We start from the raw sequence: 21726 nt of genomic DNA, 5'->3' as shown, positions 1-21726 counted from the left end.
CCTAAGGTTTGATTAGTATTATGCATTTGTAGGTGAAATAACTTTTTCATCACACCCCTAGGTATTTTGTGATTGGAAAATGTAGTAATCCCAAATTATATTGGATAAAAATTATTAATCTTTACCTAAAAAATAGAAGAGCCTCTAAGCAGGCATGTGAGCGCGTGTTCAAAGGATAGTTTTATTTAATATCTCTTATTAAATAAATAACTAATTATCTAATTGGGCTTTAGTATTTGTCTTGGGATGAGACCAAATGGATAAATAAGGCTCTATCTCTAATGAGTTTCGAGTTTCCATCAACTCTTGATAAGTCCAAAGTTACCATTAATTATATAAAAAGTACCACTATGGAAATATAAATGCACTCTAGACCTTAGTAATAAATTATATCTCAAGACTCTAATACTATATCATTTGACCCCTCTATGAAATATCCATAGTTAACAAAGTCATAATTAGGGTTGTTTATGGGTCGGTCTAGGTCGGGTTTGTGCCTGCCAGCTTTGGGTGGCAGAGAAGCTAACCAGCCGTCGACTGCCGAAAACCACAGGTCTAGTCTATTTCAGTTTGGGTTGACAACGATTTGTTTCGAGTCAAAACCGACCAAGAGCAATGGTGGAGATCTCAACGAATCTCGTCAAAATTTGTACAAATTTGCGTCTGGAGAGAGAAGGAGGTTGGTCAGGTTGGTTGGACTCAATTTTTCATGCGAAAACCCACCAACCGACTTGCAAATTCGGTTTCTAAAAATGGAAATCAGTTGTCGATCGTCATCAGCGGAGTATTGGGCAGTTTTCAGTCCAGGGCATACAGTTTGGGCAAGCGGGTTAGGTCGCGAGTCAAGATGGATAGCCCTAGTCATAATAAACTGTCACATTATAATTTACTATTTTATTCCTTAAGTCCTCAGTTTAATCTTTTAGTTATTTATATATTTTATGAAATCTAATTTCATTAAATATAAATTAGGTAAGTTAATTTGAGTCATGGGTTTGTTTGTATTGATCATCCCCGATTTAATCTTTTAGTTATTCATATATTTTATGAAATCTAATACAAAGTCATATCTAAGTTTTTCTTTTAAATTTTATAGGTGAGTTAAGGTTGTGCAAAAAACAAAGTGTCTAATATGAATAAACTATAAAAAAATAAAAATAAAAAACCAACAAAAAAAGAAAGATGAAAAGAAAGAAAGAGTTAACTCATTTGTGTATCCCCCCCAAAAAAATATATAAAAAAAAAAACCCATAAAAAAAGAGTAAATCTCATGTATATATCGATAGGCTCTTACAATATGTATGATTTAAACTCATATATGCGTGTAATTGTAATTTTTTTTAATTGTACCCACTACCCATGCATATGTACGAGGTTATATATCAATAATATTTAAAACAATATGCCTAAAATTTAATTGGCTGTAATTAAAAATGTTTTTAATTTTTTTTATTGGAGGTGGAAAAATGTTTTAAATTTTAATTGAGAAAAAGCTAAAAGTTATTTGTCTCAAATTTTATATAATAATCTTTCTAAGTGTTATATTAGAAGATTTCCATGAACCTGGTGCCTAATGTTATCCACTCATTTTATCTATATATATATATATATATATATATTATGAATTCTTATTCATTGTTTCGCTATTAATGTCTAATTTAAAGTTGTAAATGTTGAAAGTAGAGACATTCATTTTACTTTCTCTCATAACATTTTTTTTCTTTTTTATTTACAATTTGCTTCGACTTGATATTTTTAGATAAGGAGACTTGCACATGAGTTCCCTACCCATCACATTAATAATAATAATAAAAAACTAAAAGTCTAAAACCTCATGCAATACATTGGCTTACAACTAGTGGTCTTAAAAATTGGATTTGACAAAAAGAACCAAAAAAGAGACTGATTTTCCATTCTCCAGTTCAACTGATATCGAGTCAATAGTCAAACCAATGACATTATAAATAAATTTTTCCTGTAAATTTTTTGAACAATTTTGAATAAAATTAAGAAAATTTTCAAATGAATTTTCCCTTTTTTAAAATATTAAGAAAATAAATATAGTAAAACATAATTGAACAATTTAATTTATCATTACAAAAACAATAATTTTTGAAATAAACAGATAAATTCTAAATATCTATCCAATAAAATGTGGATCTAAAAGGCTAAAATGTTAAACAATAATATTTGATTTTAAAAAAATGAAAAAAAAAATTATTGACTTTTAAGAAGTCACAATTTATAATCTCAATCATCAATTATTAAACAAATACTTTCACAAATTTACATAATGCAGCTTGATCTCCCACCATCCAATAACACGCTATTTCCATCAAATTACACAATATTCCTTATTGAAACTTACTCCCACTGAAGCGCTCAAAGTCAAACACTCAAACGTCAAAATCAAAGTGGGAAAATTGCATCGACCTCTCTTGAGAATTTTTGTTAATATTCCACTCTCCTCTCATTTGTAATAAGACACTTACCTTTCCTATAATGCAAAAAATTTACACGGACTTTCCTTCAATAATTGAAAAACAAAAAAAATTAAAAATTGAAATTTCTATCTAACCCTCCGCTTGAGTTGTCATTCACACACCCTCTAATAGGACTATAGGATATTCAAAAAAATTTAAAAGCTTTTTTTGGGGGAAATTTTTAAAAATCATTTTTCAAATCATTCAAGGGAGGTCAGTGTTAATAGTTTGCATTTTAAGGGAAATGAATGTTTTATTCCAAACTAGAGAGGAGATGAGTGTAATAATAAAAAAACCTTGGGAGAGGTTAATGCAAATTACCTAAATCAAGTCTCTCTCTCTCTCTCTCTCTGGTAGTCATTTCAAGTTTCGCATGAGTCATTAAGGGCCTAAGGCTTTGTTTGTTGTTGTTATTTCGGTGCTAGGATTTTTATTTTATTTTATATGACTCAATGTAGATGTGATGTTGTGGTATGTGGGGTGATTGAGAGATAATTCTTTCTTTCTTTTTCAATGGGAAAAGTTAATGAATGACTTAAGGGTTTGACTTTTTGTTAGTGAACTGTTCTAGGAAATTTTTTATGGAAAAAAAAAATATATTTTTAATACATTTTTCTATTTTCCATAAAAATGATATTAAAACTTGAAAGTTCAAATAGCATATAAAACATCTATGAACGTTTAGACCCCTAAATACAAAATTATCAACACAAGCTTCTAATCAAACAATATATGTGTGGAATATGAAATATAAGCTATATCCAAAATGATAACACACTTTAAACCATAATTAGTTACAAACACAGAAGTAATTAAAAGGTAAAGAGAAAGGAAAGAGAGATGCAAACGCAAAGATAAAATGGCGACGTGTTATCAAAGAGAAAACCGAAGTACTTGACGAAAAACCTTTATGCCGCCCTCCAAACGGTTAATAATCCACTAGAGAATGAAGTTGGGATACATAAATAGCAAAAGACCCTCCAAACCTAATCTCCCCAGTGCACCTAAGCCCTCCAAGCTTCTTGCTCCAACAGGATTACGCCGAACCTTGTCTTCTCTAGCTTACCGAATCCCGCAATAAGCCCATTGCATCAACTAAATGAATAGGTCCTCTTTGAACTGTTTCCCAAGCACCAAAACATATTCTCACTAATATGGGTATGGTGAGATAAGGATTTAGCAAATGTACCTCTCAAAGATATGTCAATGGAGAGGGTGAGAGTAGAAGAATTTGGAGAATCAAATGATAAAGATTGTGGATAAATCAATTTTGTTTTTCTCTAGGGTTTCTCTCACAAAATTCTCTCAGGAAACTCTCTACATTTCATGAGTATAAGGGTATTTATAGTAATGTGTATGAGAAATGCGAAAAGTCAATTTTCATCAAACAAGGCATTCTAGCGACTCAACCTCGCGACTAGAACGAGTTGTGAGTCTGAGTCGCGAGCTAATTGCCTGGCCAGACTGAAAGTTTTGTCCTGTAGTGCTCTAGCTGTCGTGACCTTTCAGCTCTCCTGCATGCTTCACAAGTGTGCCATTCTTACGACTTGCCAATCGCGAGATCCAGTCACGAGACTCCTTTGAATTGCACACATCTTGAGTTTTCTTCACATTTTCTTACACACTACCCTTACATAAATCCCACCTAAATACAGAGTATCTAATTGCTAAATTACAAGCAAATTTGGCACGGAATAAAGCCAACACATGATTGAATAAATTCAACCTTACAAAAAAAAAAATTAAGTGATTCATTAAAAAATGTTTTAAGGGTACCTGATAACTGTATTTTTTTTCTTAAAAGTGATAAAATATTAATATTTAAATAAAACAAAGAAAGAAATACAAGGCCTATTTGGTAATGATATTTAAATAACAGCTTTCAGTGTTTGAATACTGAAAATTGTGAGCAAAAAAAAAAAAAAAAAAGTGTTTGGTAGCGATATTTTATTATAAGTGTTTGAGTTACAATTCTTAAATTAGGGTGTTTAAAACATATATTTTGAAAACTCATCCATAACAGTTTTTAGTTTTAAAGTAACGTTACTGAATGGTTTTTTTTTTTTTTTGGTAAATAAGTTGAAAATCATGAGACCCATTGATAAGACTAAGCCCTCGCTTGAGATGAGGGAATGAAAAAAAATAAAAAGAATAATTTTTTAATACTATTCCCTTTCCTTGTTTGAGAGTTTTAATGGAAGGAATAGAAAGTCTATTCCCTTATTTAGGAGTTTAAGTGAAAGGGAATGAAATTGGTAGGAGAGAACACTCATTCCTCTCTATTCTCTTAAAATCTCAAATTTTCATTCTCTCCGAAATTGGGAGAAATGAGAGAAAATGGAATTAGATTTAATGAATTTTTTACTAAAACTTCCAAAATACCCTTATATACTCAACCATTTATTTTAAAATATGGGTTTAATAGTAATATTGTCATAAAATGATTCCATTTCATTCCCTCTATGTTACTCCTAAACAAGATTACTTACATTCTATTCATTTTCATTCATTTTCATTCCTTTATTTTAAAACATCTAATCAAGGTTACTGAATTCTATTCCATTCCATTCTTTTCCATTCTATTCATGTTACTCCTAAACAAGATAATTCTTTTTTCTTTTCTTTTTTCGATGGGAAAAGTTAATGGATGACTTAAGGGTTTTGACTTTTTGTTAGTGAACTATTTTAGGAAATTTTTTATGGGAAAAAAATATATATTTTTAACACATTTTTCTATTTTCCATAAAAGTGATATTAAAACTTTTTTAATAATTCGTTAACAAATGTTTTAAGGGTACCCGATAACTGTATTTTTTTTTCTTAAAAGTGATAAAATATTAATATTTAAATAAAACAAGGAAATGAATATAGGGCCTATTTGGTAGTGATGTTTAAAAAACAACTTTCAATGTTTAAATACTAAAAATTGTGAGCAAAAAAAAAAAAAAATGTTTGGTAGTGATATTTTGTTATAAGTATTTGAGTTACAGTTCTTAAATTCGGGTGTTTAAAACATATATTTTAAAAATTCATCCATAACTGTTTTTAGTTTCAAAGTAATGTTACTAAATAGTTTTTTTTTTTTTTCCTTTTTTTTGGTAAATAAGTTGAAAATCGTGAGACCCATTGACAAGACTCTCTCATCTTTGTCTCTCATGAGCCCACTTCTATGTCCTTCTCTCATCTTTTTTTTCTTTCTTTTTCTCTCCTTAAATAAAATAATTTTTTTTACCATACCATCAACACTTAAAAAAACACACACACAAATACACATATCAAACATACAATTATGTTTTTTTACATTTTAAAATATATTATTTGATAAATGTACCAAACATATTTTCTGTATTATAAGTACTTAAAATTTTTAAACAAATATTTTTATTACACTTTTTAAAATATAATTTTCACATTAATTTAAATAACAATACTTAAACATTGATACTGAAAGAACATAGACTTTTAAAAATATAATTTTCACATTAATTTAAATAACAAAGTACATAGAGTTTGTGGAGAATGTATTAAAAAAGATGTGAGAAGGTAAAATTGAAAAATGATTTTCTAACAAAAGTTTGATAGAACTTCTGTTGAAATCATTCTGAACTCTCATCTAGTCCATACACGCACAGCAAGTCAGCAACTGACACCTTGGCCCACTCACAACGAATGAATCAACTAAGAAGTGCTTCCTCTCTACAGTGTCTCTAACTTTGCTGCTGATCCCAGTCATCTCTACTTCTCCAAATCCCAAGAAACAAACACACACTGACACACATAAACAGAAACAACAGCTCAGCTCAGTTTCTCTGCATTTCCCAATATTCCCTTCCTTCTTCTCGAAGTGATGCCTCCTTCCAAGTACTACTCTTCCTTTGACTTTCAAGTTCTGCGAAACTATTATATTCAACTAGAACGCGCCTCTCCTCCTCTCTCGCCTGCAATATCGCCACTCACTTCCTTTCTTAATTTCCTCTTTCTACTTTCTCTCCTAACTCCCCATTGAAAATTGAACCCTCTTTTCTTTTTCTATTCTAAATTTGTAAGCTAACTTTTTTCTTCCAGTTACGCTTTCATCGGATCTGCCAAGATTTTTTTTCTTCCTTTGCGTGCTCTCATTCTCACTCTCACATTTTTAGCATGCTTTTCTGTTTCTGTTGCATAATAATAAGTAAGCTTTTTCGCTACCAAGACCTTTGAGTTCATTTCACTTATGTATTTATTTTTGATTTATAATTGTCACGCGGGGATTCCTAATTGTTATAATTATAGCTCCATATGTTGTGACTTGGACTTACTATGTGATTTTTCGACACTGAAAAGGAAAAAAAAATAATAGAATATTGTAAAGGTACTAATCTCTGATTGCTTTTTTTTTTTTTTTTGTTCCATTTGATTCCTCTTTGTGCTTGAATTTTCTGTTCTAGAATTCAAATCTTTAGGCATGGGGAAACTTTACTTTTGTAATGTACTTACTATGAACCTTTGGAAATTAGAATGTGGTTTGTGTTGTTGTAATTTCCTGTCTTATTCAAAATTTCTGTAGTTTGAGCTTTGAATTTTTGGTTCTAGCCTTGAAGTGTGCTTTGATTTTTAGACCAGGTTTTGTTCAAGGTGTTCAGTATATAATGAGGAATCTGGGGTTTGTCTGTCTGATTGAATAAAGGGTTGTAATCGAAATTCAAACTTTCAGTATGCCTAGGCTCATCCATAGTGCCAAATAAAATTACAAGCTTTTAAACTTTTTGTGGTTCACAACCAGTGTAACTTGATTCATTAAGAAAAATAAATGTGGAATTGGAAAAAGATGGCTTGTTGCAAATTAGAAGGCTTTAGGAACCATTACATTGTTAAAGTCTAGATTTTTCTATCCGTCTGTCATGTTTGAGGTTTTGGGGTTTTTCATTACCTTCTGCTTTTGTTTACCTTCACTCCTTCAAGCAGCCTTTCACTTCACTTTTAGGTACTTTTTAAAATATGGTAGCAACAGTTTAAAATTTTTAAGGATTCTCCTTAAGTTCATGCCCTTTTTTCCAATTTTCAGGTTTGTGAGATGTCGTCTGAATTCAAAGTAGATGTAATTAGCCATGATTTTGAGGAATCAGGGTTAAGTTCCTTGAACGGAGAAGTAACGTTGGCTGAAAGAGTTAATAAAGTATATGAAGTTCTTAATGATAACCGCAAGCAAGAAAATGGATCAATCAGCAATATTGTGACAAATACAGAACGTAGAGCTTTCAGTGACAGGTAGGACGAGTTCATCTTATTAGCTCTGCTGGTTTTATCTTTAATTGCACCAGTAACCTGCAAAATTTCTCCATGTTTACATCTCTTTCTTTGACTAGTTATCGTACTATTCTAGAAAGATGCTTCCCTTTTTATAGTTTTAAGGTTTTAAGCCTTCAAATTTCTAGGTCATCAAAAGCCAATCAGCTTTAGCACAAATGACACTTCCTTCTCCCGTAAGAATACCTGGAGAGTAAGGTTGTGGGTACCCACTGGATGCATATGTAACTTGCCATTCAAAAGGGAAAAAAAAAAGGGACAAGAGAACATTGTGTTTGATTAGAAACTTGGTTTGTAAACATGCATTCCTAATTGATTTGATTACAGTATAATTTGATCTACTTTGTCATTTTATAATATACTAAATGCATTCTTCTAATACTTCTGGGCTTTAAGTACCATATCCTATGTTTTTTGTTTAGCTCACTTGTTAAAAATGACACGTACTGGTCCAAATTTAATGCTTGTGTAGAACTAACTAATCTTTTTGCTTTGAAATAGTCTGCACATTCATGAACAGAGTTATTTTTAAGGTAGCAAAATTTGGAAATTTTGAATTCATGGTCAGTTAGGTGCATTTTACTGATAGCAAATTGATGGGTAAAACCTGACAACATCCTTCAAACAGAGTTTCTAGAGGGAAACAAGCTGCGGTTGATGATAGTGTCAATCTTCAGATTGATGGTGATGAAAAGCGTGAACATGGACCAAGAAAAAAATCTGGACCTCTTTTGTCCGGGACAGCTTACTGCATTTCCTCTTGCAGCATGATTTTGCTCAATAAAGTAGTTTTATCCGGTTATAATTTCAATGCAGGAATATCCCTAATGTTTTATCAGGTATGTCATCCATTTGCTTTTCAGGTAGGATGAAGTATGCCTAGGTGTCTAATGAGTCCTACTAGCTACATTTTTTCTACTCTACATGCTTTTGCTAGTCAATCTATAACTGAACAGCCTATTTGTGGTACCTATGGATATTTTATAGGTTGAATTAACCCTTGTCACCGGTTAAATGGCCTTTTTTCTTCCTTGTGAATTATATCAAATTCATATAAACACGATGACATCTTTTCTGTTTTCATGCAATTTTATGCAGAACCTTATCAGTTCTTTAGTTGTTGTGTTATTGGGCCTCTGTCGAGTAGTTTCTGTGGAAAAGCTGAACTGGAAGCTGATTAGGGTCTGGATCCCTGTCAATGTAATATTCATTGGAATGCTTGTATCTGGCATGTATAGGTATGTTATGAACTGCAATTGTTAGGTACTCCTATTATGAGCAATTGTTTAGACCTAGATAGAAGAGAAGCAGATCCTAAATATGAAGGGAATATAATTATATAAGTGAGAAAGAAAGAAAGAAAAAAAAAAAAATCTGATTAGGTTCACTTCCTCTATTTGACATATTACTGAAATATTCTGTCTAATATTGATGTTCATTTAATGTTTCTGGTGCATTTTTCTTTTCAGTTTGAAGTACTTAAATATAGCAATGGTGACTATTCTGAAGAACATGACAAATATTTTAACAGCAATTGGAGAATTGTATATATTTCGGAAACATCAGAATCAAAAAGTGTGGACTGCAATGTTTTTAATGGTAAATGACATACCTCTTGTAACGTGTTAAAGCATGAATTCTATACTCTCGTTACTGGTGATGATGACTGTTGGCAGTAAAGGATATTCCTATTTATTTTAAACTCATACATTGGCATAGAGTTACTTAAATGTAATTCTGGATTGATCTTTTATTATTAAGGGATTAGTTTCACGTGCAGTACCAAAGCACTTTAGTTCAAATCTAATTTTTGGAATTAAATTTTTTTTAAGGACAAATTTACAGTGTACTCTAATTACACATTGAGCCATATTGGAAGAAACTCATCACCCAAATCTTAATTTTAGATAACTTGGTATCTCACTTCCCTTATCAATGCCAAAACCCATCTAAGCTCCATATGTTCTTGGGTCCTATTTTATACATTTGGAAAGAGATATCAGTTTAATATTGCATTTTAAATAAAATCTATCTTTGAATAATTAATTCGCAATTCATGTTATTCCTACCAATCTAACCCCTCCCCCCCCTCTTCCCCATTTAATTGTTTTGTTTTCGTTCTTAATAAAGAGTTTAGGTGATCTGTACTTTGTAAACTGCAGATTATCTCTGCTGTCAGTGGTGGTATCACAGATCTCTCCTTTGATGCAGTGGGTTATGCATGGCAGATTATGAATTGCATTCTAACAGCTAGCTACTCTGTATGTTATTTCTGAATGCAATGTATTATTTATCTATACCTTATTTCCTTTAAAAATTGTAGTAAGTTTACATGTTTAATTTTGGGATCTGGTACTTTTGAGTTTGGACCATGGGAACCATGGTTTTTAGTGCAGATCTCTCTATATTTCTAAATTTGTGAACTAATATGCTACATTTTCCCTTTGTGGCAGCTCACCCTGCGGCGTGTCATGGACGAAGCAAAGAAGTCAACAAGATCTGGATCACTCAATGAAGTGTCAATGGTGTTGCTGAATAATTTATTATCGTTACCTTTTGCCATCTTCTTGATTATACTGTTTGGCGAATGGGAATATGTAATAAATGTGTAAGCAAATAAATTTAACCATTTATTTTGTCACAACTATTAAACTTTACATTCACTCAAGCAGTGTTTTAATATTTTCACATTCTTTTGGTGTTGATTTCAGGGATGTAACCAAATCGCCAATGTTTTGGGTTGTAGCCACAGCCAGTGGATTTCTTGGGCTTGCCATTAGCTTTACCTCTATGTGGTTCTTACAGCAAACTAGCCCAACCAGTTACAGGTAACTTTTTATGGTGTACTTCCATACTGCAATAAGTGGACAGGACATGTAATATTTGTTCTCCAATCCCAATGGGCCCTATCTTTTAGATAATCCTAATTACTGTTTCATTGCAGACAATAATAGAAACATGTATCTCCTCTGCTAGTACATGTTTATCCAGATCTCCTGTTATTATATATTTTGGTAGGGTTAACTTATATACATTTTTTTTCATGATTCGATAGTTGGGGTTGGGGATATTTGAACCTTAAATGTTTTTGTTGGAAACACCAGGAGATGGCAACCAGCTAAGCTACAAGCCTCTTGGCTAACTTATGTACATCTTAGTTGGTCATGTATACTCTTGATCTCATTTCTTCAATTATGAAATTTCACATCATACTTAGTGAATGATAAAATCATTAAGTTATCACTTCTTCTTTATGAAGGATAACAGGAGAGGGAAAATTCAGCTCTTTATATCTCCCATCTTATATCATAAAACTAAAACTAGTAGTTGAGTGTATATGCATCCAAGGTAATTTCTTTTTCCTACCATCTGCTGTTCCTTTATCTGTGTGTTGCCACTTCCATCTTAGATCCCAACTGCAGAATGCTGGTGGCATAGCCTTCTAAGAATACCAAGAAGGGAAAATGACAAGTTTTATAGCCCCATTATACAGTGAATTAATAACCAGAGCAAGCCTTTTCTGTTTAATGTCACTGTTTCCAACTTTCCATACTTGTTCGCTGCTCTATCATCATTGAACCACTGCTGAATCTTTATTATGCACTATTTTTTTTTTCCTTTTCTTTGTTCATATTTACCATTGATGCCGTGCTCTTGTTTGATAGTCTGGTGGGTTCCTTAAACAAGATTCCTATTTCCATTGCTGGTTTAGTGCTGTTCAAGGTTCCAATTAGTCTACCAAATTGCTTCAGTATACTTTTTGGTAATAACACAATCAACTTTACATAACCTGTCCACTTTAGTGTATTGCTTTTTCTTAGCTCATGCCAATAACACACGTCTTTCAGGTCTTTTTGCTGGAGTGTTCTTTGCCAGGGCCAAAATGTCCAAATGATTGGGAACGAGATTTAAAAATTTTAAATATTAAAAAAAAAAAAAAGAAAAGAAAAAAAGGTAGTGTCTTGAAGCTGTTCAAATTGCTTCTGCCTGATGAGGAATATATCAAATACTGTTTCAACTTTCTGACTGCAGAAATTAGTTATCAGCATGGAAGAAGTGAATGGCCAAAGAGTCTCGCGACTTCAAATACGATTCTTTTTTGGGGGTGGGGGATTGGAATATAAGTTTCATGTCTCCCTTTTTATTTATTTATTTATTTGTTGATTTATTTTTGGCTTAATGAAGATGTGGGGATTTAACCCTAGATACAGGCCTCACAAAAGGAGGAATGGCACCATCAGGCTAGAAGGCCTTTGGCATGTCTTCTTATTTGTTTATTAGACATAAAAAAATGAAATACTAAATATCATCTTCAAGTTGATGTCGCATGTATCAATTTTGTTATTGGAAATAATTACATTGTGTCAAAATTCAAGAGTCTTATAACTCATTGGAATTGTCTTTTCTTCTTTATGAGAAGAACTATAGTTTGAATTCTCATTCCCCATTGTGGTAACTATCAAATAGTCATAAAGTAATTACATTATTTTTTGACAAAATTATATGTATTAAAAATTCTAGTTTTTTCTCTTCTGAGAAAAAGAGAACATGTTATTGGTTGAACTATTTCGAGAGCTTATAGAAACGGAGCCGCACTAGGGCCCAAGGGGGTCCTGGCTCCACTGTGTTGCAAGAAAAAAAAAAAATGTAGATGTATTAGGGCCTTATTTAAATTGGGTCCAATGAGATTTAAAAAAAAATAAAATAAAATAAAATAAAATAAAAAACCTTAACTTCCCTCCACATATTAACCCAAACAATCACATATTAGGCAAAATAATCATAATACACATATTATTGGTCTCCCCGAACTTGAAATCCTCGCTCCATCCCAGCTTGTTATTGTTGATTATGGATCTTACTTGTGCCAATCACTACCAGCCACACAATGATTTGCGGGGCCAGAAAAGCACAACCAGCCGTTTTTTTTTTTTTTGCTGAATAGAACCAGCCGTTTCATACTCTAAAGCGATATGGAGTACATAAATGGAATGTGATTAATGAACAGAAGTGACAGTCCAGACATTTTCCTATTCATAATGGCTCATAATTATCATTGATTGATCATTTCTCATTACTTGTCAATCCCACTACTTTTCAATTTTTATTGAGTTTTTTTTTTTTTTTTGATAGGATTATTGAGTAATTAAGGGGCTGTTTGGCAGAGTAATTTGAGATAGAATTTTTTGTAGTTTTTTTAAATACGTGTAGGTGAAAAAATGTGTAAAGTTGTTTAAAAACACTATTTTAAAGTTGGGTCAATGTTTTCCGAGTTATGTTAGCTGTGTAACCGAAATTACCATCATAACAATATTAAAAACACTATTTAAAAGTAGTGACGACCCTTGACCCAAATAAATACATTTACAAGAGTGCGATAAATTTGTTATTTGTGCTTCAAACTTGGAAGCTCAACAAGAAGAAGAATCGTTTTCCCAACTATTTTAAAGGAAAGGACCAAAGGGGGAAAAAACCTGTGACAATCAATACATTTAAAAGACTAAAATACTACTAGTTTGGAGTTGTGTTTGGTATCTCCAAGAGAGATGTTCAAAGTTTAAATTCACAGCAATTTTTTTTTTAAAATATTGTTATTACAATATAATATATATTAAATCTCATCAAACACTACTTTTTCAAAATAAAATAATTTTATTGAACTATTAAGAATTGTTTTGTTGGAAATGTTTCTTAAAACTTTTTTTTTTTTTTTTTTTTAGAATAAATGTTTCTTAAAACTGAAATAGCTCTTTTAGTCAATTAGAAATTCATCTCGGAGTATGTTTGTTGTCTCTATTAAAAGTGGTAAACACTTTTCTTTTTCTTTTCTTTTTTTGGGTTGAAATATTACATAAATTATCATTTTAAAAAAAATTAGACATGCATTTCGAAGTTACTTTTTCATTAATTTCAAAGCCCTGTAAAATATACATATTTCTGAAAATAAGACTTTCACCATCGGACAGGGCATTTAGAGATTCTCAACAAATATAAACTGAATAAGTGGGTTAATTAAAATTTTGATATAAAAAATTTCATAGATATATTAAATTAAAAATATAAATCTTAAAAAATAATTTATTTAGTACGGGGAAACACATTTTTGTATATATGAGTACAAAAAAGTATGACATATTTTGATTAGAATAATTTAAAATAAATATTAAAAAATATTTAAATTTCTTAAAAGTTTTGGTAATCAAATTTTAGTGGAAATAAATATATAAAACTTCTTAAAAATTTAGAAATTTTTTCATCTTAAACAAATTAGTATAATAATTTTGATTTACTTATAGTGAATCATATAGGAAAGCATATCATAAGGTGCAATGTTTACACTAAACCACATGATTGATTTAAGCATTACATATAAAGCTCAACTTTTATTTACTATTATATACACAATTATATAGTGTATAAATAAAATAGAATTTGGTAACATTGGGATCCAACCCTATAGATTTTAATTCATATGGCACAATGAGACAGTTTTTTCCCCTCCTCTAAATGGCACAATGAGGCAGTTAGGACTTAGGAATATGCTAGGGATAGACTATAATACTTTTTCTTTTTGGAGAAACTATATTATACAATTTAATTGGACATGTTATATAAGAGTTTCGTTCTTATGCATGATTTGTATAACTACTTACCAAAAAGAATGTATACTTATAAAAAAAATATTAAAGTACACATAAAAATTAATAAACAGGCCATATATATATATATATATAACCGAAACCTAAGAAACTCCCACGTAATTTTCTACCTCAGCACAATATTTAAATAAAATTATTATTTTATTTAAAATAAAATTATTTTCGTTTAGTTCAAACTTAACAAGGATTGAAATTCTATCTCTCTAACAAGTCCAACTAAAACTCAAACTCATCATTATCATTTTATTTAAATAAAATTATTTTTGTTTAATCCAAACTTAACAATGAGTAAAACTCTATTTCTGTAACAAATCCAACTAAAACTCAAATGCGTCATTATCATTTTTTTTAAATATTTAAATAAAATTATCATTTTATTTAAATAAAATTATTTTTGTTTAATCCAAACTTAACAAAGAGTGAAACTCTATTTCTGTAACAAACCCAACTAAAACTCAAGCTCATCATTATTATTTTTTTAAAACAAAATTATTTTTGTTTAATCCAAACTTAACAAGGAGTGAAATTCTATCTCTTTAACAAGTCAAACTTTAACTCAAACTCAAACTCAAACATTGATAATTTATTTCCAAATTTGTGATGTTAATCATAAATACTGTAGGGTTAGGAATTGTGGCCCAAGCCCAAAACAATAAATTTGTAGAGTATGGGTGAAAGAGCTAGGTTAAGTATTGGATCAGCAACAACGAATCACAACTTTCAAACACAAGCCAACATGAATTTGCACGTAAAGTACGAATATCCGAAGAGTTATATTATTGTTTATCAGATGAACGAAGGTCTTAGGGTTACAGTCAAGTTCTCTCTTTCTCCCTATTCTTTTCTTCCTCTCCCTCCACGTTAGGAGCTTCTTTCCTTTATATAACCTCCCTTCTCTTCATCTCCATCGTCCACTTATACTTCATCCGTGAATCTACTTGAGTATGTGTCACGTCAAGCATCTTCTTCAGCTCTGTGTGAGTGGCGGTTGGTGAGGATACACTGTTCAGGGGTCTTCTCCACATAAATGCGGCCAGAAAAGTTACTGCAAAACATTAAATACGGTGGTAGCAGCTTTCCCCGTAAATATTTCTTCATCCTTATCGTCTTCCAGTGTACTTAGAGCTTATTTTGATCAGGAGGAGTCCTCGGAAGATCATTTTGACCTCATATACGTTCAATTGACCTATACTATTCTCGTCAGAGGAATATAACCTTTTCGGACAGAAGATGACCTCTTCAGATTGTAATCATTCTTCCCTCTGAGGGTCCCACTTCCAGATGGGTCTTGCCCTTACCATCTCCTTCTTCTCGGTCGTACAATAGCTCTCATATGGACTCTCGGCCCATTATGTTGGATTGGGCTATTTTCCCCCCACAAACACTATAAAAGTAAAGCAAACCCCAATATATATATAAACCAAGTAGAGGTATGAGCTCTTCTTATGTTATTTTTCTCTCCTCTATTTTGTTAAAAAAAATTTATTTTATGGTTTTTTATATATTTTTTAAAAAGTAATTTTCATACATGAACAACTAACTCTCTCTAGCTGGTTTTTACAAGAAATTTCAATAATTGAAATTATTCTTTTAAATATAACTCATCTTTCTCTTATATTTCTATATTGTTTAGTCATATATATTTTGTTTTGTTTCAATAATTTCTAAGCAGTGAATCATCTAATTCTTTAATATATTTTGGTCTTTTAGAAATTTTAATATCTGAATTTTTGAGTTATTTTTTTGCTGTATATGAAACTATCTGACAAATTTTTTGTAAGTCATTGTAAATTCAAGCAATGACTTCTTCATTAAATTGTAATACAAATTGAAGTCATACAAGAGCAAATCATGCAAAGTTTCTTAAATTTTTTATAAAATTATTTGAATCTACCTCACAAATAGGTGGGTTCTCATGCATAGCATGGGTTAGCAACTAGTATATATAATTATGAAACCAATTAAAATTGTGACCATTGCAAACTAATGGATGATGTAAAATGAAGATAAATCTTTTGTACAAATTTGTGCAAAAACTATCTCAAATCCCAAAAACCGAGTGCAAATTTGTGTAGTATTCATCAAGAAACAATTATCCACTTCACATATAGTAATTAACAATCAGTGTCTTTGTCTTGAACAAATTAAGACCCATCAACAACATATATATAACAGGAATCAAAAGCAGTTGAAAAAGTAGTAAGAAAAAGATGACGTGACAGAAAAGAAAAGAAAACAAGAATTCCCTGGAAAATTATTGCATAGTTAAGCTAGAAAACAAAACACAATCACCATTTGTTCACAAACTTCCAACGCATGCATGCAGTAACACCATCCCCAATCACATAAAGCCCAGAAACCCTCCGCACCCAACAACAAATTATGTCTCTTTAAGTCACATTTCTAAGATGACTCATTAATTCCTACCTACAACTGAGGAACAGGACAGTTCTTTAGAGTCATTGAGATTATAAATATTTAAATAAAATTATCATTTTATTTAAATAAAATTATTTTTGTTTAATCCAAACTTAACAAAGAGTGAAACTCTATTTCTGTAACAAACCCAACTAAAACTCAAGCTCATCATTATTATTTTTTTAAAACAAAATTATTTTTGTTTAATCCAAACTTAACAAGGAGTGAAATTCTATCTCTTTAACAAGTCAAACTTTAACTCAAACTCAAACTCAAACATTGATAATTTATTTCCAAATTTGTGATGTTAATCATAAATACTGTAGGGTTAGGAATTGTGGCCCAAGCCCAAAACAATAAATTTGTAGAGTATGGGTGAAAGAGCTAGGTTAAGTATTGGATCAGCAACAACGAATCACAACTTTCAAACACAAGCCAACATGAATTTGCACGTAAAGTACGAATATCCGAAGAGTTATATTATTGTTTATCAGATGAACGAAGGTCTTAGGGTTACAGTCAAGTTCTCTCTTTCTCCCTATTCTTTTCTTCCTCTCCCTCCACGTTAGGAGCTTCTTTCCTTTATATAACCTCCCTTCTCTTCATCTCCATCGTCCACTTATACTTCATCCGTGAATCTACTTGAGTATGTGTCACGTCAAGCATCTTCTTCAGCTCTGTGTGAGTGGCGGTTGGTGAGGATACACTGTTCAGGGGTCTTCTCCACATAAATGCGGCCAGAAAAGTTACTGCAAAACATTAAATACGGTGGTAGCAGCTTTCCCCGTAAATATTTCTTCATCCTTATCGTCTTCCAGTGTACTTAGAGCTTATTTTGATCAGGAGGAGTCCTCGGAAGATCATTTTGACCTCATATACGTTCAATTGACCTATACTATTCTCGTCAGAGGAATATAACCTTTTCGGACAGAAGATGACCTCTTCAGATTGTAATCATTCTTCCCTCTGAGGGTCCCACTTCCAGATGGGTCTTGCCCTTACCATCTCCTTCTTCTCGGTCGTACAATAGCTCTCATATGGACTCTCGGCCCATTATGTTGGATTGGGCTATTTTCCCCCCACAAACACTATAAAAGTAAAGCAAACCCCAATATATATATAAACCAAGTAGAGGTATGAGCTCTTCTTATGTTATTTTTCTCTCCTCTATTTTGTTAAAAAAAATTTATTTTATGGTTTTTTATATATTTTTTAAAAAGTAATTTTCATACATGAACAACTAACTCTCTCTAGCTGGTTTTTACAAGAAATTTCAATAATTGAAATTATTCTTTTAAATATAACTCATCTTTCTCTTATATTTCTATATTGTTTAGTCATATATATTTTGTTTTGTTTCAATAATTTCTAAGCAGTGAATCATCTAATTCTTTAATATATTTTGGTCTTTTAGAAATTTTAATATCTGAATTTTTGAGTTATTTTTTTGTTGTATATGAAACTATCTGACAAATTTTTTGTAAGTCATTGTAAGTTCAAGCAATGACTTCTTCATTAAATTGTAATACAAATTGAAGTCATACAAGAGCAAATCATGCAAAGTTTCTTAAATTTTTTATAAAATTATTTGAATCTACCTCACAAATAGGTGGGTTCTCATGCATAGCATGGGTTAGCAACTAGTATATATAATTATGAAACCAATTAAAATTGTGACCATTGCAAACTAATGGATGATGTAAAATGAAGATAAATCTTTTGTACAAATTTGTGCAAAAACTATCTCAAATCCCAAAAACCGAGTGCAAATTTGTGTAGTATTCATCAAGAAACAATTATCCACTTCATATATAGTAATTAACAATCAGTGTCTTTGTCTTGAACAAATTAAGACCCATCAACAACATATATATAACAGGAATCAAAAGCAGTTGAAAAAGTAGTAAGAAAAAGATGACGTGACAGAAAAGAAAAGAAAACAAGAATTCCCTGGAAAATTATTGCATAGTTAAGCTAGAAAACAAAACACAATCACCATTTGTTCACAAACTTCCAACGCATGCATGCAGTAACACCATCCCCAATCACATAAAGCCCAGAAACCCTCCGCACCCAACAACAAATTATGTCTCTTTAAGTCACATTTCTAAGATGACTCATTAATTCCTACCTACAACTGAGGAACAGGACAGTTCTTTAGAGTCATTGAGATTATTAAAAAAAAAAACAGTATTAGCTTATGTAACCCCTAAGTTAGGAATGAAAGAAGCTAGCTACTCTTACTGCCCTGGGAGAAACTGAGCAGAAGAGACCAACTCTATCAAATCCATCTCTTTCTTTCCATTTGAGGAGTAAGCTTGATCTGCCTGGAAGTCCGTGTTGATGTTGTTGTGGTAGCTGCTGTAATCATTGGGAGGCAATGAATTGGCTGAGCCGTTTAACAGGTAAGAGAGGTAGAGGTCAGAATACAAGTGGGTAGTGGGAGTGCTACTCTCTTTTACTTGGAAGTTGTTATTTAATTGCAAGCTTGAGTTTGAAGTCAAAGAAGCAAAGCCACATTCTGTAACATTACCAGTGAGCAGATGATCACCATTGTTTTGAAAGAAATCATAGGGCTTGGATGTTGAAGGCGCCTTATGGTGATCAATGTGCGCCATGACCTTGTTGTTGTTGTCAACATGTGGCTGATTGATTTGGTTTGCAAAAAAGTTTTGCATGAAGAGTAGTTCATCATCATATGTTTGGGAAATCAATGTTGAAGAGTCATCAGTGGTGGACTCGGAAGGTTCAGGAATGTAATAGTTCAAATGGTTTGATGGGTCTTCAGAGAGGGTAGAACTCGAGGTGTTGGCTGTGGTGGTGGTGCTTTGGGTGGGTGTGGTGGTGATCATGGAAGTGTTACTCATATTCTTGCTTTTGATGTAGTCTTGAAGCACAGATGAGTGAGGCTTTCCCTTTTGCCTATCTGACTGTTTGTTTTTTCTCCTTGAATTCTGCCTTCTTTTGGTGGCATTCCAATGGTTCTTTATTGAATTTTCAGTTCTTCCTGGAATGCACTTAGCGATCTCTGCCCATCTGTTCCCAACCTTTGTATGAGCTTCAACTAATATCCTCTCCTCCTCTTCACTCCAGCCATCCTTCTGAAATAAATTCACCAACCAGAACAATGGGCATTGAGCTCTATCATTGTCTAATCTAAAGAGAACCAAGCTAATCATGTTTATTCTAAAAATAAAATAAAATATTTTTATTAAAAAAAAAAAAAAAACAATAATTGAAAAGCCTATGTCACTTAATTTTCATATAAAGGCATGACCTTTTCGAATGATAACAATGCATTGTCCAGATCTAAAATCACATGAAAGTGAAGACTAGACTAAAGTGGTAGAAAAAATGTGAGGGTGCAATCCGACACTAGGACCTATGCATGTAAGATTACTGATATATGAACAACAAAATATGTACAGTTGTTAAATGTTAAGTATTTTTCTCACACAGATTTTTCTTTTATTAAGAAGAAAATAAAATGATAAAAATAAACAAATTTGGAAAGAGTATGTATACGGAACACGATCTTATATGAGCTTTATTTGTATGTCAGGGCGTTACCATATAAATCTAAACCTTAGGATTTTGATTATTTTCTGGTTAAAATTTTACTTGCCATGGATAATAAAAGAAAGATCTAAAAAGATAATCAAACAGATTTCTTACATAGATCCTTCACAATCGGAATTTAGTGTAGATTACAACGCAATCTATGGTTTTTTCTTGTCGAACTAGACATTATTTATGTTAAATCTGAGAATCTAAGACAGGTTTTCAGTTCTTAGATTACCATAATATTAAGACCTTAAGTTCCAAAATAACTACTATTTGTTAATCACAACATGAATGAAAGGTAAACTAAATATGCAAACCCCAATAAACTGCATAAGGAGAGGAAATTAACCTTGATATCAGGGCGCAAATGATTATGCCATCTCTCGCGACACTGCTTGCCAGCTCTTCCAACCAACTTCTCAGCTATCTGTGCCCATTTCCTCACTCCATATTGCTTTACCAGCTTAAGCAATTTCCTTCAAACCAAGAAAAAAAAAACCCTAAAGTATTTCAGTCTAAAGAAACAAGAAACAAACATGTATATACTGGTAAAAATTTAGGTAAAAGCAAAACATATATATCAAAATTTTTATTTGACCTGTCTTCTTCATCTGTCCATTGGCCCTTGATTAGAGTTGCAGAATTGGCTTTTTTAGCTTTCTTTCCCAAGCCTTTCGAACTCTTCACTACAACTTTCGATTCTTCGTTGAAACCCATGTTAGTGTTTCTCTCATACGTCCAATTGAGAGGCTCTCGATCCACAAAAAACTCGTCAACAGAGTTAACCTCTTGAACTCTCGGCCATGAAACCCCACCAACAATTGCACCCCTAGGTGGGGGAAAATTGCACAAACCGTTGTCCAAAACAAGTACATCTTTGTTCCTTGCAATATTGGTGTGAGTCTGTTGGTGAGAGAAATGGTTCTGACCATACAAGAACCTGTCTATGGCTGTTAAGGGTGGACCAAACCGACAAATGGGAGGGTTATTTTGTGAATTTGCATGCCGACAAACACCTCCACCATTAACACCACTAGCTTCTCCTCCTTCTGCCATGAGAGAAGCTTAAAAGAGATAGAAAACTAGAAGAGAAAGGTGTATTATAGGCTTGAAGTTTAGGAAAGTTTTGTGGGTCTTTCTCTTAGCTCGTAGGAAACTCCATAACTAGAGCTAGACAAGAAGCTTATAGTAAGCCTTGTAATGAGCCACATGCTATAATAACCGTTGATGATGGGGTATATCCAACGGCTGAGAATCAAACTTGAGTGTAACTCCTGAGCTTCCTCCCTAAGACAAAAGTGGAAAGAATGGGGAGA

The 21726-nt window shown here is 32.0% G+C and overlaps 2 protein-coding genes across 5 annotated transcripts; one reads left to right on the top strand and one right to left on the bottom strand.

Moving 5' to 3' along the window:
* The first annotated feature begins 6146 nt into the window (after positions 1-6146).
* LOC111985898 (GDP-mannose transporter GONST2) lies at positions 6147-12139 on the top strand. Of its 4 annotated transcripts, none has more exons than XM_065774940.1 (10): positions 6147-6344; positions 7528-7730; positions 8398-8608; positions 8868-9007; positions 9239-9368; positions 9932-10030; positions 10223-10377; positions 10481-10597; positions 11435-11532; positions 11618-12139. In XM_065774940.1, exons 2-10 carry the CDS (start codon positions 7537-7539, stop codon positions 11662-11664), a joined length of 1191 nt encoding a protein of 396 aa, XP_065631012.1. In that variant the 5' UTR covers positions 6147-6344; positions 7528-7536; the 3' UTR covers positions 11665-12139. The 4 variants fall into 4 exon arrangements, with proteins under 4 accessions (XP_065631012.1, XP_023873309.2, XP_065631011.1 ...); XM_024017541.2 differs by having other exon boundaries at positions 6147-6654; XM_065774939.1 differs by having other exon boundaries at positions 6147-6834.
* A 6947-nt stretch (positions 12140-19086) lies between these two features.
* LOC111985900 (transcription factor MYB119) lies at positions 19087-21466 on the bottom strand. The gene is made up of 3 exons (XM_024017543.2): positions 21009-21466; positions 20760-20886; positions 19087-19947 (listed from the first exon to the last, which is right to left on the bottom strand). Exons 1-3 carry the CDS (start codon positions 21464-21466, stop codon positions 19087-19089), a joined length of 1446 nt encoding a protein of 481 aa, XP_023873311.2.
* Between the last annotated feature and the right edge of the window lie 260 nt (positions 21467-21726).

The sequence above is a fragment of the Quercus suber genome, unplaced genomic scaffold, assembly GCF_002906115.3.
Source record: "Quercus suber isolate HL8 unplaced genomic scaffold, Cork oak 2.0 scaffold_102, whole genome shotgun sequence".
Taxonomy (NCBI): Eukaryota; Viridiplantae; Streptophyta; class Magnoliopsida; order Fagales; family Fagaceae; genus Quercus; species Quercus suber.
Note: the sequence above shows the minus strand (reverse complement) of the source record. Positions and strands in the feature narration are given on the sequence as shown.